The sequence below is a fragment of the Jaculus jaculus genome, chromosome 13, assembly GCF_020740685.1.
Source record: "Jaculus jaculus isolate mJacJac1 chromosome 13, mJacJac1.mat.Y.cur, whole genome shotgun sequence".
Taxonomy (NCBI): Eukaryota; Metazoa; Chordata; class Mammalia; order Rodentia; family Dipodidae; genus Jaculus; species Jaculus jaculus.
The window spans coordinates 75,101,717-75,114,757 of NC_059114.1; the positions used below are offsets into that span (position 1 = coordinate 75,101,717).

General features: G+C 42.5%; 1 protein-coding gene across 3 annotated transcripts in view; it reads left to right on the forward strand.

The window, feature by feature from the left end:
• Drosha (drosha ribonuclease III) overlaps window positions 1–13,041 on the forward strand; it is a 145,739-nt gene that overhangs the window by 114,792 nt on the left and 17,906 nt on the right. For all 3 annotated transcript variants that reach the window (XM_045132499.1, XM_045132500.1, XM_004652525.2), the window contains 4 exons: window positions 773–843; window positions 6,521–6,565; window positions 8,544–8,701; window positions 10,151–10,256. In XM_045132499.1, the coding sequence (XP_044988434.1) occupies window positions 773–843; window positions 6,521–6,565; window positions 8,544–8,701; window positions 10,151–10,256 (380 nt within the window). The remainder of the gene's footprint in view (window positions 1–772; window positions 844–6,520; window positions 6,566–8,543; window positions 8,702–10,150; window positions 10,257–13,041) is intronic.

Consider the following 13,041-nt stretch of genomic DNA (forward strand, 5'->3'; position numbering starts at 1 on the left):
GGAAATGGAATGTGGGAACTACATGGTGCTGGGTTTAAGTTGTCCTCAGACCGCACCAGTAATTACTACTACAGTCATTTTCATTGCTACAGCTGTTGATAAATAATAAATGTTGAAAAATAGTTAAAGTTTTTAAAAGCCCAAAAATACTGCCCATGGAGAAGTAGCCATGCTGAAGACAGACGTTAAAGTATGATTTCAGGAAGACATGTCTCTTCTACTCCAGGCTGATTTGACACTGAGTTAACACGTTACTGTCATGTTCAGTGCTCACGATTAAAGCTAAATGAAGGCACAGCGCTTCACCATTTCAAATTAGAGGCAAAACTTACCCTTGTTTTTATTTGTAGGCGCCATCACTGGCCTAGACTTTAGTTTTATCTATACATGTTTTTTCTTCCATGCCCATGTACTTGTTCTGAGACAAACTGTGTAGATCGAAAGTGAAGTGAATTCTTTTCTGTACTGTGGTAAGGTATTTCTTCACTGGCCTCTTAAAATAGGTTATGTCCTTCACAATAGTCCATCCTTGGCCTCTTCTGCTTACAATGTTAGAGTCAGATTTTAGGGAATTGAATTTCATATTTCAGCTTGATTGTTAGTACAAAGTGTAGCTAAAAGGGAAAATGTACCTTTAAAACAATCACTTCTGAGTGCATAGGTTTTCTTCTGTGATTAGTTGTGGCTTGCCTTTTTGCTTTTTATAGAGATGTGTGATTTTCTCTGAATATTAATGCAGTCTTCCTTTTGACATTCTCCTCTTTTCATCTAGGGGCTGTTTACCTGGAGGGAAGCCTGGAGGAAGCCAAGCAGTTATTTGGACGTTTACTGTTTAATGATCCGGTATTTATCTCCAGTCATTTTGTTTTCCTCAGCTATATGTCAGCATAGGAGTTGGGAATCTTTTTAAAGAGTTTGTAGGAAATTTAAATACTCAAATTCATCACAGGTGTAGAGACCAAGTACATTAACTACAGCTTAGGTAACTCTTAAAGAAAATCTATAAGCATTTACTCTAGGAGTTTTGAATCATCTTTCCTCATGGTCCCCTACAGATTAAATATGAATACAGATAATAATAGAACTTAGCTTCATTATGAAATTTCTTTAAGTTAATCACTGGGTACCTAACACATAGAGGGTTAGTTAAAGATAATAGCATTTGGGCTTTTCTGCTTATGATTTGTTTTTCTATAAATTATGTAGGCTAGAAAAATGTATATTTGCTTTAGAAAGTCAGTTCATAGGGAGTTTCTGATAGGTCTGAGAATAAAGACGATGGAAGAACATTCTCTCCTCAGGCAAATTATAATTTAAGAAAAGATAGATTCCAGAAGTATTTCTGTTGCTGCTGAAATATTAAGCTATTAATATTACCAGGGATACCTTTTTAATCTTCCACGTAATAGAACATCGTAGCTGCTTTTTGTACCAAAACAAGTCAGTTTAATATTTAAAGGGAAAGGCAACTCTGTATTGCAAATTGAAATGCCATCATAATTGAACGAACTAGCCCTTATGGAGAAATAAAAAATGCAGGGAGCCAGTGTCTTAAGCCTTTGTGAACCCCTCAGCTAAGTGGCTGTCAGATATTATTACTGCATTACTTTGTGTGGTTTAAAAAAATCAATAATTTAAAAAAAATATGACCTGTATGATGTCTAAGAATTAGAATTTTTATTTGCTTTTTAAAAGATACGTAATGATTTTTGTATGTGTGAATTTCCCCGTGATGGATGCATTATCTCCAGGTGTCCTAGGTCCCCATCTTGTCCTACATATAAGCAGCTTTGTGTCTTCATTTGTGTCTGTAGCAGATGGAGTGTATTTTAGAACGTTCTCTCAAATCTTAAAATACCATCATTGCTCAGGCTTTTATCTTTTGTTGAAAATTTCAGCAACCTCCTTCCTGTGTGTTCTCCCTCTCTTACCTCTGTGTCTTCTCACCCCCGTCCCTGCCCCTTCTCCTGTCTAACCTGCCCCACCCTGTGCCCTGCTCCTGCAGGTTTACACCTGGTCTTGAGACGTCATGTTTGTGTTCACACTCTTTCCTTTAGGCTGCTCTGTCCCGCCTGTCTCCCTAGCCAGCTTACCTTGTATTTCCAGTACCTGGCTCAGTGCTGTCATGTGCAGCATTTCGTAATGCTTAAGAACGACTGAAATGAATAAGAGACCAAGTGGCTGAGCAGGGTCTGGACGTTCTTACAAATGGGCTGGTGAGGTCACAGCTTGTTTGGTGTCTTTTGTGAGCCCGAGCAAGGCTCAGTCATGTATGGCTTTCCACTTCAGCCTTTTCAAACACACAAACTTGGACCTTTTAACTTGCTTGACATCTCCAAGTTGGCTTGAATCTGTTAGTTCTGGTATGAGAGAAATGTTGACAAACCATTGTACATATTTGTGTGTGAAATATTGTCACGAAAGTCTACTCAGATAAACACAGCCAAGGACAAACCTGTCGGCCATAAGGCAGGTTGATTAACCCTTTGTGGCCAGCGGGATGCTCACCTGTGGGAGGAGGGAGGCATGTTACGGGGCTGTTGCCGGTGCTGAGCGGGTTCTTGGTTGGTTGCCTTCAGAGAAGTGAGGGATTGCTTTGGAATTGGGTGCTGTTGTGATGTGTGGATGGTTAGCAAGAGTCTCCCCAGCAGTTGCCATGCAGGGGCTGAGGTACAGCAAAGCCGGTGAGGAGCAGTGTTGTCAGGGAAGCAGAAGACACTCACAGAGAGGGTCCTCAGGGGAGGCCTTTGCCCAGCGGGTCACGTGCCTGCCGTGCAAATATAAGGCCCTGAGTTTGGATCCCAGCACTCACGTAAGTGCTGGCCGTGGTGAGCAACAGCTGTAATCGCAGTGCTGAGGGTGTGGAATCTGGTGGATCCCTGGGGCAAGCTGGCTATGTAGACGAGCCAGTCAGTGAGCTCTGGGTTCAGTGAGAGACCCTGACTCAGTGTGGAAGGTGGGGAGCGATTTGAAGAAATACCTAGTGTCGACATGCGCAGATGCAAACAAAAGAGTGGGCCCTTGTGGCTTTCCCCTGGTGCTGAGTGAGGGGGAATCCTTGTTTTGTGAGCCGTCTCTTGAACCCTGAAACCTTGCTTTCTGCTAATTTGGCTACTGGCTTTGTCAGTGGCTCTCTTCTGTGTCCCTTTTAACATCTGGGTTAACTTTTTCCCTCAACTGATTTTCACTTGTAGCCCCAGGTAAGTGCTTTTTAAAAAATATTGTATTTTTATTTATTTATTTATTTAATTTATGAGAGAGAACGAGGCTGAGGAAGAGAGAAACAATGAGCACGCCAGGGCCTCCACCCATTGCAAATGCACTCCAGATACATGCACCACCTTGTACATTTGGCCTGAATAGGTCCTAGGGAATTGAACCGAGGTCCTTTAGCTTTGCAGGCAAGCACCTTAATTACTAAGCCATCTCTCCAGCCCAAGGTTTGATTTTAGTCTTTCTATAACCTTCAGATTTACCCAGTGTGTTTGCATGCCTCAAACACTTCATGGGGATTATCCCAGTGGCCCTCCAAGAAAGACAGAGAGGGATTGCATATTTTTTCCTATCTTTCCTCTTTGTATATCTCTCCCAGTATCTGTGACCCAGTCCCTTCTCTGACACGCTAGAGATTGAAGGTGTCTTTTCAGGTTGCTCCTGGGCAGCCTCACACGGGCATTCTGCAGACTTTCTGTTTCGTATTGACCTTATCACCTTTATTCCCAAAACATATTTTGCTTTTAAGTTTTCTTGTAAACCAGAAACCTTAGAATCTTTTCTGTCCCTAAGCTCCCGCCCCCCCCCCCCTTTGTATCTATTCAGTTTTAAATTTCCATCTCTCTGACCCAAGCAACTCTTGGCTTTACTCGTTTGCTGTCTGCTTTGGGCCCCTCATCTCTCACCACCATTCCCCAGTGCAGTCCACGTCTGCTAAATGTTGTTTGCATGCCCAGGCCTTTTCACGTAAGATACTTGATACTGCTCACCAGATTCTGCCCACAGTGGCTACAGGACATTTTCCTGTTCCCACTCTGCTGTTCCTTAGTCTCCTTGTCCCACTTCTTATGCCGTCACAAGGGATTTCCTTTTTGTGTATGTCAGAGCACATGCTGTTTAAGTGGTTTCAGCGCCAGCTTTTGGTTCTCACCCTCTGATTTACCAGTTTTTTTTTTTTTTTTAAAGGGAAGGCCTGGTACTTTATTTATTTATTTATTTTTGTTCATTTTTTATTTATTTATTTGAGAGCGACAGACACAGAGAGAAAGACGGATAGAGGGAGAGAGAGAGAATGGGCACACCAGGGCTTCCAGCCACTGCAAACGAACTCCAGACACGTGTGCCACCTTGTGCATCTAGCAAACGTGGGACCTGGGGAGCTGAGCCTCGAACCGGGGTCCTTAGGCTTCACAGGCAGGCGCTTAACCGCTAAGCCATCTCTCCAGCCCTGATTTACCAATTTTTGTATATCCAGGAGCTCCAGGCTGGGTTGGGTGTTCATAGCCTTGATGTGTGGCTTTTTCTGATACCTGCTTCCTTCCATCTTGTTATAACCTCTTGACATCCTATACTATATGTGTCTACACCCATTTCCTTTAATCTCAGATTTAATCTGCCACAGTGGCAGTCCTGGCATAGTTTTACCTGATTTTCACTATTAAAGGACTTATGTGGGTTACTATGCTCTATTTATTCTTCCTTCTCAGGTGCCTTTGCGGCCAGGATAGTTTGTCCTATTCATCTTGGCATCTTAGTGCATAATAGGCATTTAATATAAGTGGGCTGTGTGAATGGCCAATCGGTCTTGAGCATTTTCTAGAAGGATATGCTGAAGATAGAGACATTGCATAGTCCCAGAGCTAATGAATGGTAGCGCTGGGACTCCAGTCCAGTCTGCATCCTTCCCAGTGCATTTTCCTCTACGCTCAGTGCACCAGTGCCTCGCCCGGTGTGTGGGGAAGATGACAGGAAATGGGGGCAGTTGGAGTAGTGTAGCGAGAAGTGGTGAGGCTACACCAAGATGCGTGGGCAGACATTAAAGGAGAAGCCATAGTGTTTTAAGGGAAAGACGTGCAGCAGCAAGGAGGACTGTGAGTGAAAGTGTCCTGTGAGTCCTGAGCTTTGGAAACGGGTTGGTGGGAAGAGGGAGTTGCTGTGTCACTGTTGGTGCGTTGTCACTGATGGTGCTGTCTTGTGCCCAGCACTGGGGCACCGTGCTCATGACAGTGTCAGAGAATCCCTTGAAGGAGTAGGTGCTAGGATTACCCTTGTCTCATACCCGAGGTGACAGAGGCTTAGAGAGACTAAGGAAACTACCAGCGTGGAGTCCGTTAAACTCAGACAGCCCTACCTGAGCCGGCAGCTCCTCCACATTCCATCCCCCACCTTAGTTCAAGGTCAAACTGAAGGGTGATCATCTGGCCATGTTGCATACGAGATAAAAGATGCCAAAGGAGTCAGTTGTGACTTAGGAGATGTGCCTCAGGATGAAATCACCCAAGTGACGTGGGGATGAACGAGCCTTGGGAATGGTGGCGCTCTCTAGAGGAGGCGAGGTGGACGTCGGGAGGGCTGGTGTTGGTGGGCAGAGGGCCAGAGGAGGTGGAATTCAAGGGAAAGCTTATGATGTGGTTAGCAGAGCGCTTTCATGTGCATCTAAAGAACAGTTTGATGTGTAAGCCCTCTCTCTCAATATTGGCAGAGAACCGTGAAGTATGTTTTGTCAAAACACAAGATGTACAGAAATATTGGGCTTATTTCACTTTATCACTCCGTCATGAGTGGTACTAAATTTTTTCTGTATTGCTCCGAAAAACAAACTGTAGAAAAAAGGTTCCTTCTTTATAAGCTATTTTTATCATTTATTTCAGAAACCTAACATGAAAGCCAGGAAGTAGATCCAGTCAAGGGCTCACTAGTCCAAACCTAAAGGAAAACCATTTTAATCTTGAGGAAAATTTTAATTTTAACTTCTGAATTTAACTCAGCTGATGAAATAATATACTAGGGGGCTTATGGTAAAACTGATTTGTTATATTTCAAGTAAACATTGGTGAGACCACAGCAAAAGTGTGGTCTCATAGATGTTGGAGCTTCATTGGAAAGGGCTCATGATAATGAGTAGTCCCTAAAATAAAAGACTCCAGGGTGAGTTTTCTTATTAAAGGCTCAACTGAAACACAGTTCTGGGAGATGGTGAGCTGAAAAGTGTGAATAAAACAGTAGTGTAATTCCATGTATTACCAGGTAAAAGCAATGTGTAACTTAGTTTTAAAAGGTGAATTTGACTTCTGAGGGTGGGAGAGGCTTTTTGGCTCCTATCTTAATAGGCTAATTAGAGTCACTACAGGCAGTTTGAGTGGTGAATACACTTAAAAAAAATTAGTTTGCCAGCACTATTGAATTTGCAATAAGTGGAGTCAGCATCTGAAATAGTTCAGTATTTCAAATAATGACATTTTATTTAGTACTCGAGAGTGTGTTAAATGACTCCCTTGAGCATTTAAAGCATCATTCCATTTTCCAGGACCTGCGAGAAGTCTGGCTCAATTATCCTCTCCACCCACTCCAAGTAAGTGTGACCTTCCAGTCTGCAGTGGGCTTTACAACTCCACCTATTTCTTTTGCTTGCTGTTGACTTTTTCTCCTTTCACTTTAATCCTTTGATTCCCTTCACTGGAATTACAAATTTATGCTTTGTGGTAGAATAGGAAATTTTGAAAATAAAGAGTAAAAAACACCCGTGCATTGTGTGCATCTGTGCAGTCTGGAAAACTTGGGGCCTGGAAAGAGCCACTGTGTAGTTATAATCCCACCCTTTCACCCAGTGCTGTGTGGAGTGGAAACTGCTGAAACTCCTAACCATTGTAGGGAAGAAAATGTTGGAAGTAAGTCTAGGCATATTTAAGTAGTTGAACAATTACTAAATTAACATTGCTAAATTATAACCTAATTTGGTTCTTAGAAATTGACAAAGATTACATAAAATTTTTGCACATTAAAAATATAGCAACCTAGGCTGGGGAGATAGCACAGTGGTTAAGGTGCTTGTCTGTAGAACCTAATTACCTGAGTTCGATTCCCCAGGACCCACGTAAAGCCAGATGCATAAAGTGGCACTTGCATCTGGAGTCCATTTGCAGCAGCTGGAGGCCCTGGCACTTCCATTCTCTCTGTCTGTCTGTCTTCTATCTCTCTGCTTGCAAATGATAAATAAGAATATTTTCAAAAAAAACATAGTAACCATGTAATGGTTTGTTACTCAGGATTTAGGAATTTAAAAGATGTACATATGGTGACATTTCCTAATTTGGGTTAAAAATTCTTGCTATTCTTTCTGTTTTACTTTACGATAAATGCATATGTATTTCACCCCATCTGCACACTTTTTTTTTTTTTTTTTGGTTTTTTGAGGAAGGGTCTCATTCTAGTCCAGGCTGACCTGGAATTCACTCTGTAGTCTCAGGGTGGCCTTGAACTCATGGTGATCCTTCTACCTCTGTCTCCCAAGTGCTGGGATTAAAGGTGTGCACCACCACGCCTGGCCTTGCACACATTTTTACATAATATCTGTATAAAATAGTGGTTGAATTTATGAGAGTTTTGTAATAATAAATGACAGGTTCGAGTTGTTTAAAAATACTCTCTTAAAATCATAAGGTTGGATTTTTCTTCCATGGTGCAGCTAAATGAGTTGCCCATGGTCCTGTAAATAACTCTTCACCCAATTTAAAAGCAAAGCAAAACAAAACAAACAAACACAAAAAAACTAGGCATGTAAGAGGTATATAGCAACATACTGTAGATAAGTATAACTGATATGATTTCTTTTAAAAATATATATATGGTTGTCCAAAGTTGTTGAAAATGTTAATTTTAATAACACTTATATTTTCTCTTCGGCAGTTGTTAGGGAACACTACTTGTCTAGTGGATTAATAATCTCGAGTGGAAGCTGAATTGTTTTAATGATGTTCATTTGCCAATGCAGTTTGTTCCCTAGAAAACGCAGTAGTCAAGTTACTGTAAGGCAGTGGGTCTCAAAGGGCAATTCCCAGACCAGCAGCATCCATATGCCCTGGGAACTCTTCAGAGACATACGCTCTTAGCTCTCACTCCAGGACATGCATCAGTCACTTCAAGGGTTGGGCCTGGCCATCTGTCTTAGCAAGTCCTGCAAGTGGTCTAATGCATGATAACGCTGGAAACCACCGCGTGCATGTGCACATGCACACGTTAGCAGCTGTTCTTAGCTTGCATCTTCCTTAGAGAGTTAGTCTAATACCAAGGATTTTTGAACTATCTGTGTACAGAACTTGGCCTTGAAATTTGATAGGAGATTGGAAAATATTATTTGAGTCTTCTTTAAATATTAGGTTTGTTTGCCATTCTAAGACTTGAGAAAGAAGCTTCTGGGTTTTATTTGGCATTTCAGAAATTTCTGCCCATGGGAGATGGAATTTTGCAAAGCACTGCCCTGGAATTGATAATTACTCTTGTAATAAAAACTACATATAACTTTTTTTCCATTTATTTTCATTTTCCTGTAGCTACAGGAGCCAAATACTGACCGGCAGCTTATTGAAACTTCTCCGGTTCTACAGAAACTTACCGAGTTTGAAGAAGCAATTGGAGTTATTTTTACTCATGTTCGACTTTTGGCAAGGGCATTCACATTGAGAACTGTGGGATTTAATCATCTGACCCTGTAAGTTAAGAGTGCCCATGTAGTCCCAACAAGACCATTTAGGAAAGGTATTCCCTAACCTTACTGTATGCCCTTCAGAGGAATTGAGATTTTGGACGTGCTTCCGAGACAGGCACATTGTGAGACAGATGCACAGCCAGGCGGTGGTGGGGAACTGGGAACATACTGTAGTTAAGTGTTTCCGGTCCCATTGACATGCCCTTCCACCCTTCCTTTACTTAATGCATGCATGTGTGCATATATGTGTGTGCATATGTGTGCAGGTGCACGTGTGTGTGTGCGTGTGTGTATGCATAGAGGCTAAAACTTGATAACTGGTGTCTTCCTTGATCACTCTCCTTATTTACCGGCAGGATCTCTCTCTTCAACCAAGGGCTTGCCAGTTGGGCTAGTCCAATTAGCACCTAGAATCCCCTGTCTGTATCTCCCAAGCACGGGGATGACAGGCAGGCCACCATGTACATTCAAACTTTTTGTGGGTGCTGGGGCTCTGTCCTCTGGTCCTCCCTTGTGCCTGCACTTCACAGAGCCATTTCCCGAGTCTTGCATCTTTTATCTTTCATGAAGCTTATAGGAAATGGGAAGGAAATAAAACACACAGGCACAGCAATAACCAGTGTAGCTCTGCAGACCCTGCCATCTATTTGTAGTGATTGACTTCGCCATAATAGCAACGAAGCAGCCACAGATTTAAAGGAAGAAAACAGGAAAATATATATATATATATATATAAGGAGAACGTAACTGCTTTCTAGTAGAACTTTTAGGCAAGCCGTCGGTTGTGGGTAGTCCTCCAACCCCTCCTCTGGATGAACGACCTTATGAGGGTCTACTGAAATGATGAAGAGGAAAAGTAAAATTGGGGCTAGAAATGTGGTTTAGTGGCAGAGTGCTAACTTAGCCCATTTAAACCCATGTTCTATCCTCAGCACAGCAAACACAAAAAAGTAAGGAGAATTAACAAAACTCTAGATGTAGGGGTGTTATCTAATTTTTTTTCTCTTCTCCCAAATCAAATGCTCCTACTAACTCACTTTAAACTTAAAGATTAAAAATTCTTAATAGATTTTTAAAAAATGTTTTTACATTGAATTTCAGACTTAGTGGGAAAAAATGGGGGCCCTTTTGCTTTTCTTTAAGATTGCTGTCTCTGTTTTGTTTTGTTTTTCAGCTGACACTCTCAGCTTCTAGCCAGACATCATTTACTAGTCGTAATGTAGTAGTAGGCATTTAACCTTAGATAGCATTCCCTTTACTATGAAACTCAACATATATTAATTTAGATTTCATCTCAGTCTATGGTCATCAAGGAATTGTATTTAAAGTTTTATGTTTTAAAACAAAATAAACACATTGTCTTTTAAAGTTGTGACCTTAAAAAAAGTATCTGTACCCCCTTAAATGCATAAGTGCTTATTGATTTCTTTACATTGATGTTTCCTTATTCAGAGGCCACAATCAGAGGATGGAATTTCTAGGTGACTCCATAATGCAGCTGGTAGCCACGGAGTATTTATTCATTCACTTTCCGGACCATCATGAAGGGCACTTAACTGTGAGTTTGTGTTCACTTATCTTCCCTGCCCCTAGTGAAATTGCTGTGTAATAAAGAATGACGACCAGAAGGGCCCAGTACATACTTACTTAGTTGGTGACCGTGAGTCAGCTTTTTGCCATGGTGATGCATGAAAAAACAGGAGTAAGGAAGGAGTAAAGGTCTACGTTGGTTCGTGGTTTCAGAGGTTTCGTTCATAGTGAGCTGACTCCATTGCTTTGGCCCTCATTGAGATGAGGCAGAGCATTGTGATGGTAAGAGCACATGGTAGAAATAGCTCACGTAAGCCAGGAAGCAGAGGGTGTGTGACTGGAACTGGTGGTGAGATGCTTTCGAAGCCTTGCCTCCACCAGTCAGCTTCCTCCAGTGGGGCCACACCTCCTAACAGCCCAGTCCGCTGTGAGCTCATGAGTGGATTAACCTGGTGTGGTTAGTGGCTCTGGTGATAGTCACCTTCCCCTGCTCCCACAGTCAGCACTGACTGAGGACCAAATCTTTAGCCCAGCCCTTTAGGGGAGGGCACTTTATATCTAAACCATAAGAGTGACTTTTTAACATAGTATATGGCTTTGCTCATTTTATCATTTAAATTGTATACAAAGCAGATTTGTGATGAGACCTTGTCTTAGGGTTTTTGGTTTAATGTTCGCCTACTTTGTACAAGACATTGAACTGTACCTAATGGGCAAACAGAGATGAGTTAGCATCAGTTGATTTCATAATGACTTGTTTTAAAAATATTTCTATTTATTTATTTATTTGAGAGAGAGAGAAAGTGAGCATAGGTATGTCAGAGATTTTCTGCCATTGTAAATGAACTTTTGATACATGTGCCACATAGCTCTACTGGGGAATCAAGGCGTGGGCCTTTGCAAGCAGGTGACCTTAAACCACTGAGCCATCTCTCCAGTCCCCATAGTGAGATATAAAACTATTGGATGTGATAAGTATATGTAAGTGATTACAAATGCCCTGCGGTATAAATTATGCATGTCTGTACATATAAGTACACGTTGTAGAGTGTATAAAGAGGCTGGGGAATGGCTCAGTGGGACAAGTGTGAGACAGGCTGAGTTTGATCCCCAGCACCTATTGCCCACATGAGAATCTGGGTATGTTCTTGTGCACTGTGGAGAGCAGAGACAGGAGAATTGCTGGGATTGGTTGGTCAGCCCATCTGACCAAGACTGGCAGCTCCAGGTTCAGTGAATATGGTGGTTTGAGCAGGTGTCCCCCATAAACTCATGTCTTTTAAATTTAAACATGTGTTTTGAAGCCAGGCGTGGTGGTGCATGCCTTTAATCCCAGCACTTGGGAGGCAGAGGTAGGAGGATCGCCAAGAGTTCGAGGCCACCCTGAGACTACATAGTGAATTCCAGGTCAGCCTGAGCCAGAGTGAGACCCTACCTCAAAAAACCAAAAAAAACAAAACAAAAAACAAAAAAAACCAAAAAACAAAAAAAAACCCCATGTGTTTTGAATGCTTGGTCCCCAGCTGTGGTAGTTTGAATAGATGGCCCCAGTATATTCAGTGCTTTATTAGTTGGCAGTTTGCATCTGGAGCCACCCGGCTGGAGGCAGTGTCACTGGGTGGGTCTTAGGGTCCAGCTCTAAAGCGTGGTGGTGGTTTGAGATTCCAATCTAAAGATATACAAAGTGTGCCCAGCTGGAGTTCCTGAAGTGTGCTGTGCTGTGTGGCTTTTGGCTTTTTGGCTTTTGCTTCTGCCTATTCCTGTAAGAGGAGGCCAGCTTCTTCTGCCATCATGGAACTTCCCCTGGATCTGTAAGCTTCAATAAATGTCCCTTCCTCCATAACTGTGCCTGGTCTGGAGTTATCTCAGCAAACCCGAGGCTGTCTGCTCCACCGTTTGCTGGCAGTTCGGGAGGTAGGGCCTTGCTGGAGGAGGCGTGTTTCTGGTGGCGGGCTTAGGGGTGGTATAGCCAACTCCCCCTTGCCAGAATCTGGCTCACTCTCCTGCTGCTGTTTTCCGTCTGCCCTGGTGGAGGTGATGCCCATCCTCATGCCGAGCTTCCCCTGCCATCATGAAGCTTCCCCTCAAGACTGAAGGCCAAAATAAACACCTTCCCTGTACCCGCTGCTTCTGGTAAAGGACACTCAGCATTCTCTTCTGGCCTCTGTACATGCACAAGGTGTGTGTGCATCTGCACACGCACATGCCCACGCCACACCACGTACGCAAAAGAGTATCCGCGACTAGAGCGAGATGCGAGGTAGAAAATAAATAAATAAACAAATAAATTGTTGTATCTGTGCAGCTTAGGAAAAGATTTCTTCTAGCCATGGAGCGCAAAGAAGGCTTCATGAGTTTGATGATGTTTGTAACCTTAATGACAGGTCAGATTTGACCGTTGGGAGTTAGTGGAGGCAATTTCTGTGCAGTGGCTTTCCTTACACTGGAACCAGAGAACCCAGGGCATGCCGTAAAATCAAGAATGGCAACGGATGGAGAGACAGCAGGGACTCGTGTTGGCCGCACCATGGCAGAGCTGAAAGAGGTTAAAGGGACAAGGCTAAATTTATGAACAAAGCAATGTGGTCACCATTCCATTCCCTTGTATCTTTTTATAAAGCTCTTTTTCTTTTTTGTTGCATACTGTTTTTACTTTGTGAAACTATATAGTAATATACCTGGAATAATGGTGAAGAAAACATACCCAGAAGACAGTCATGATAATGTTTTGAAACACAAGGAGTAATCTTGTAGAGTCCCTTGGGAGCTGGATGTCGAGAAAGCAAGTGCTTTATTGGGCAAAAGAGAACAGC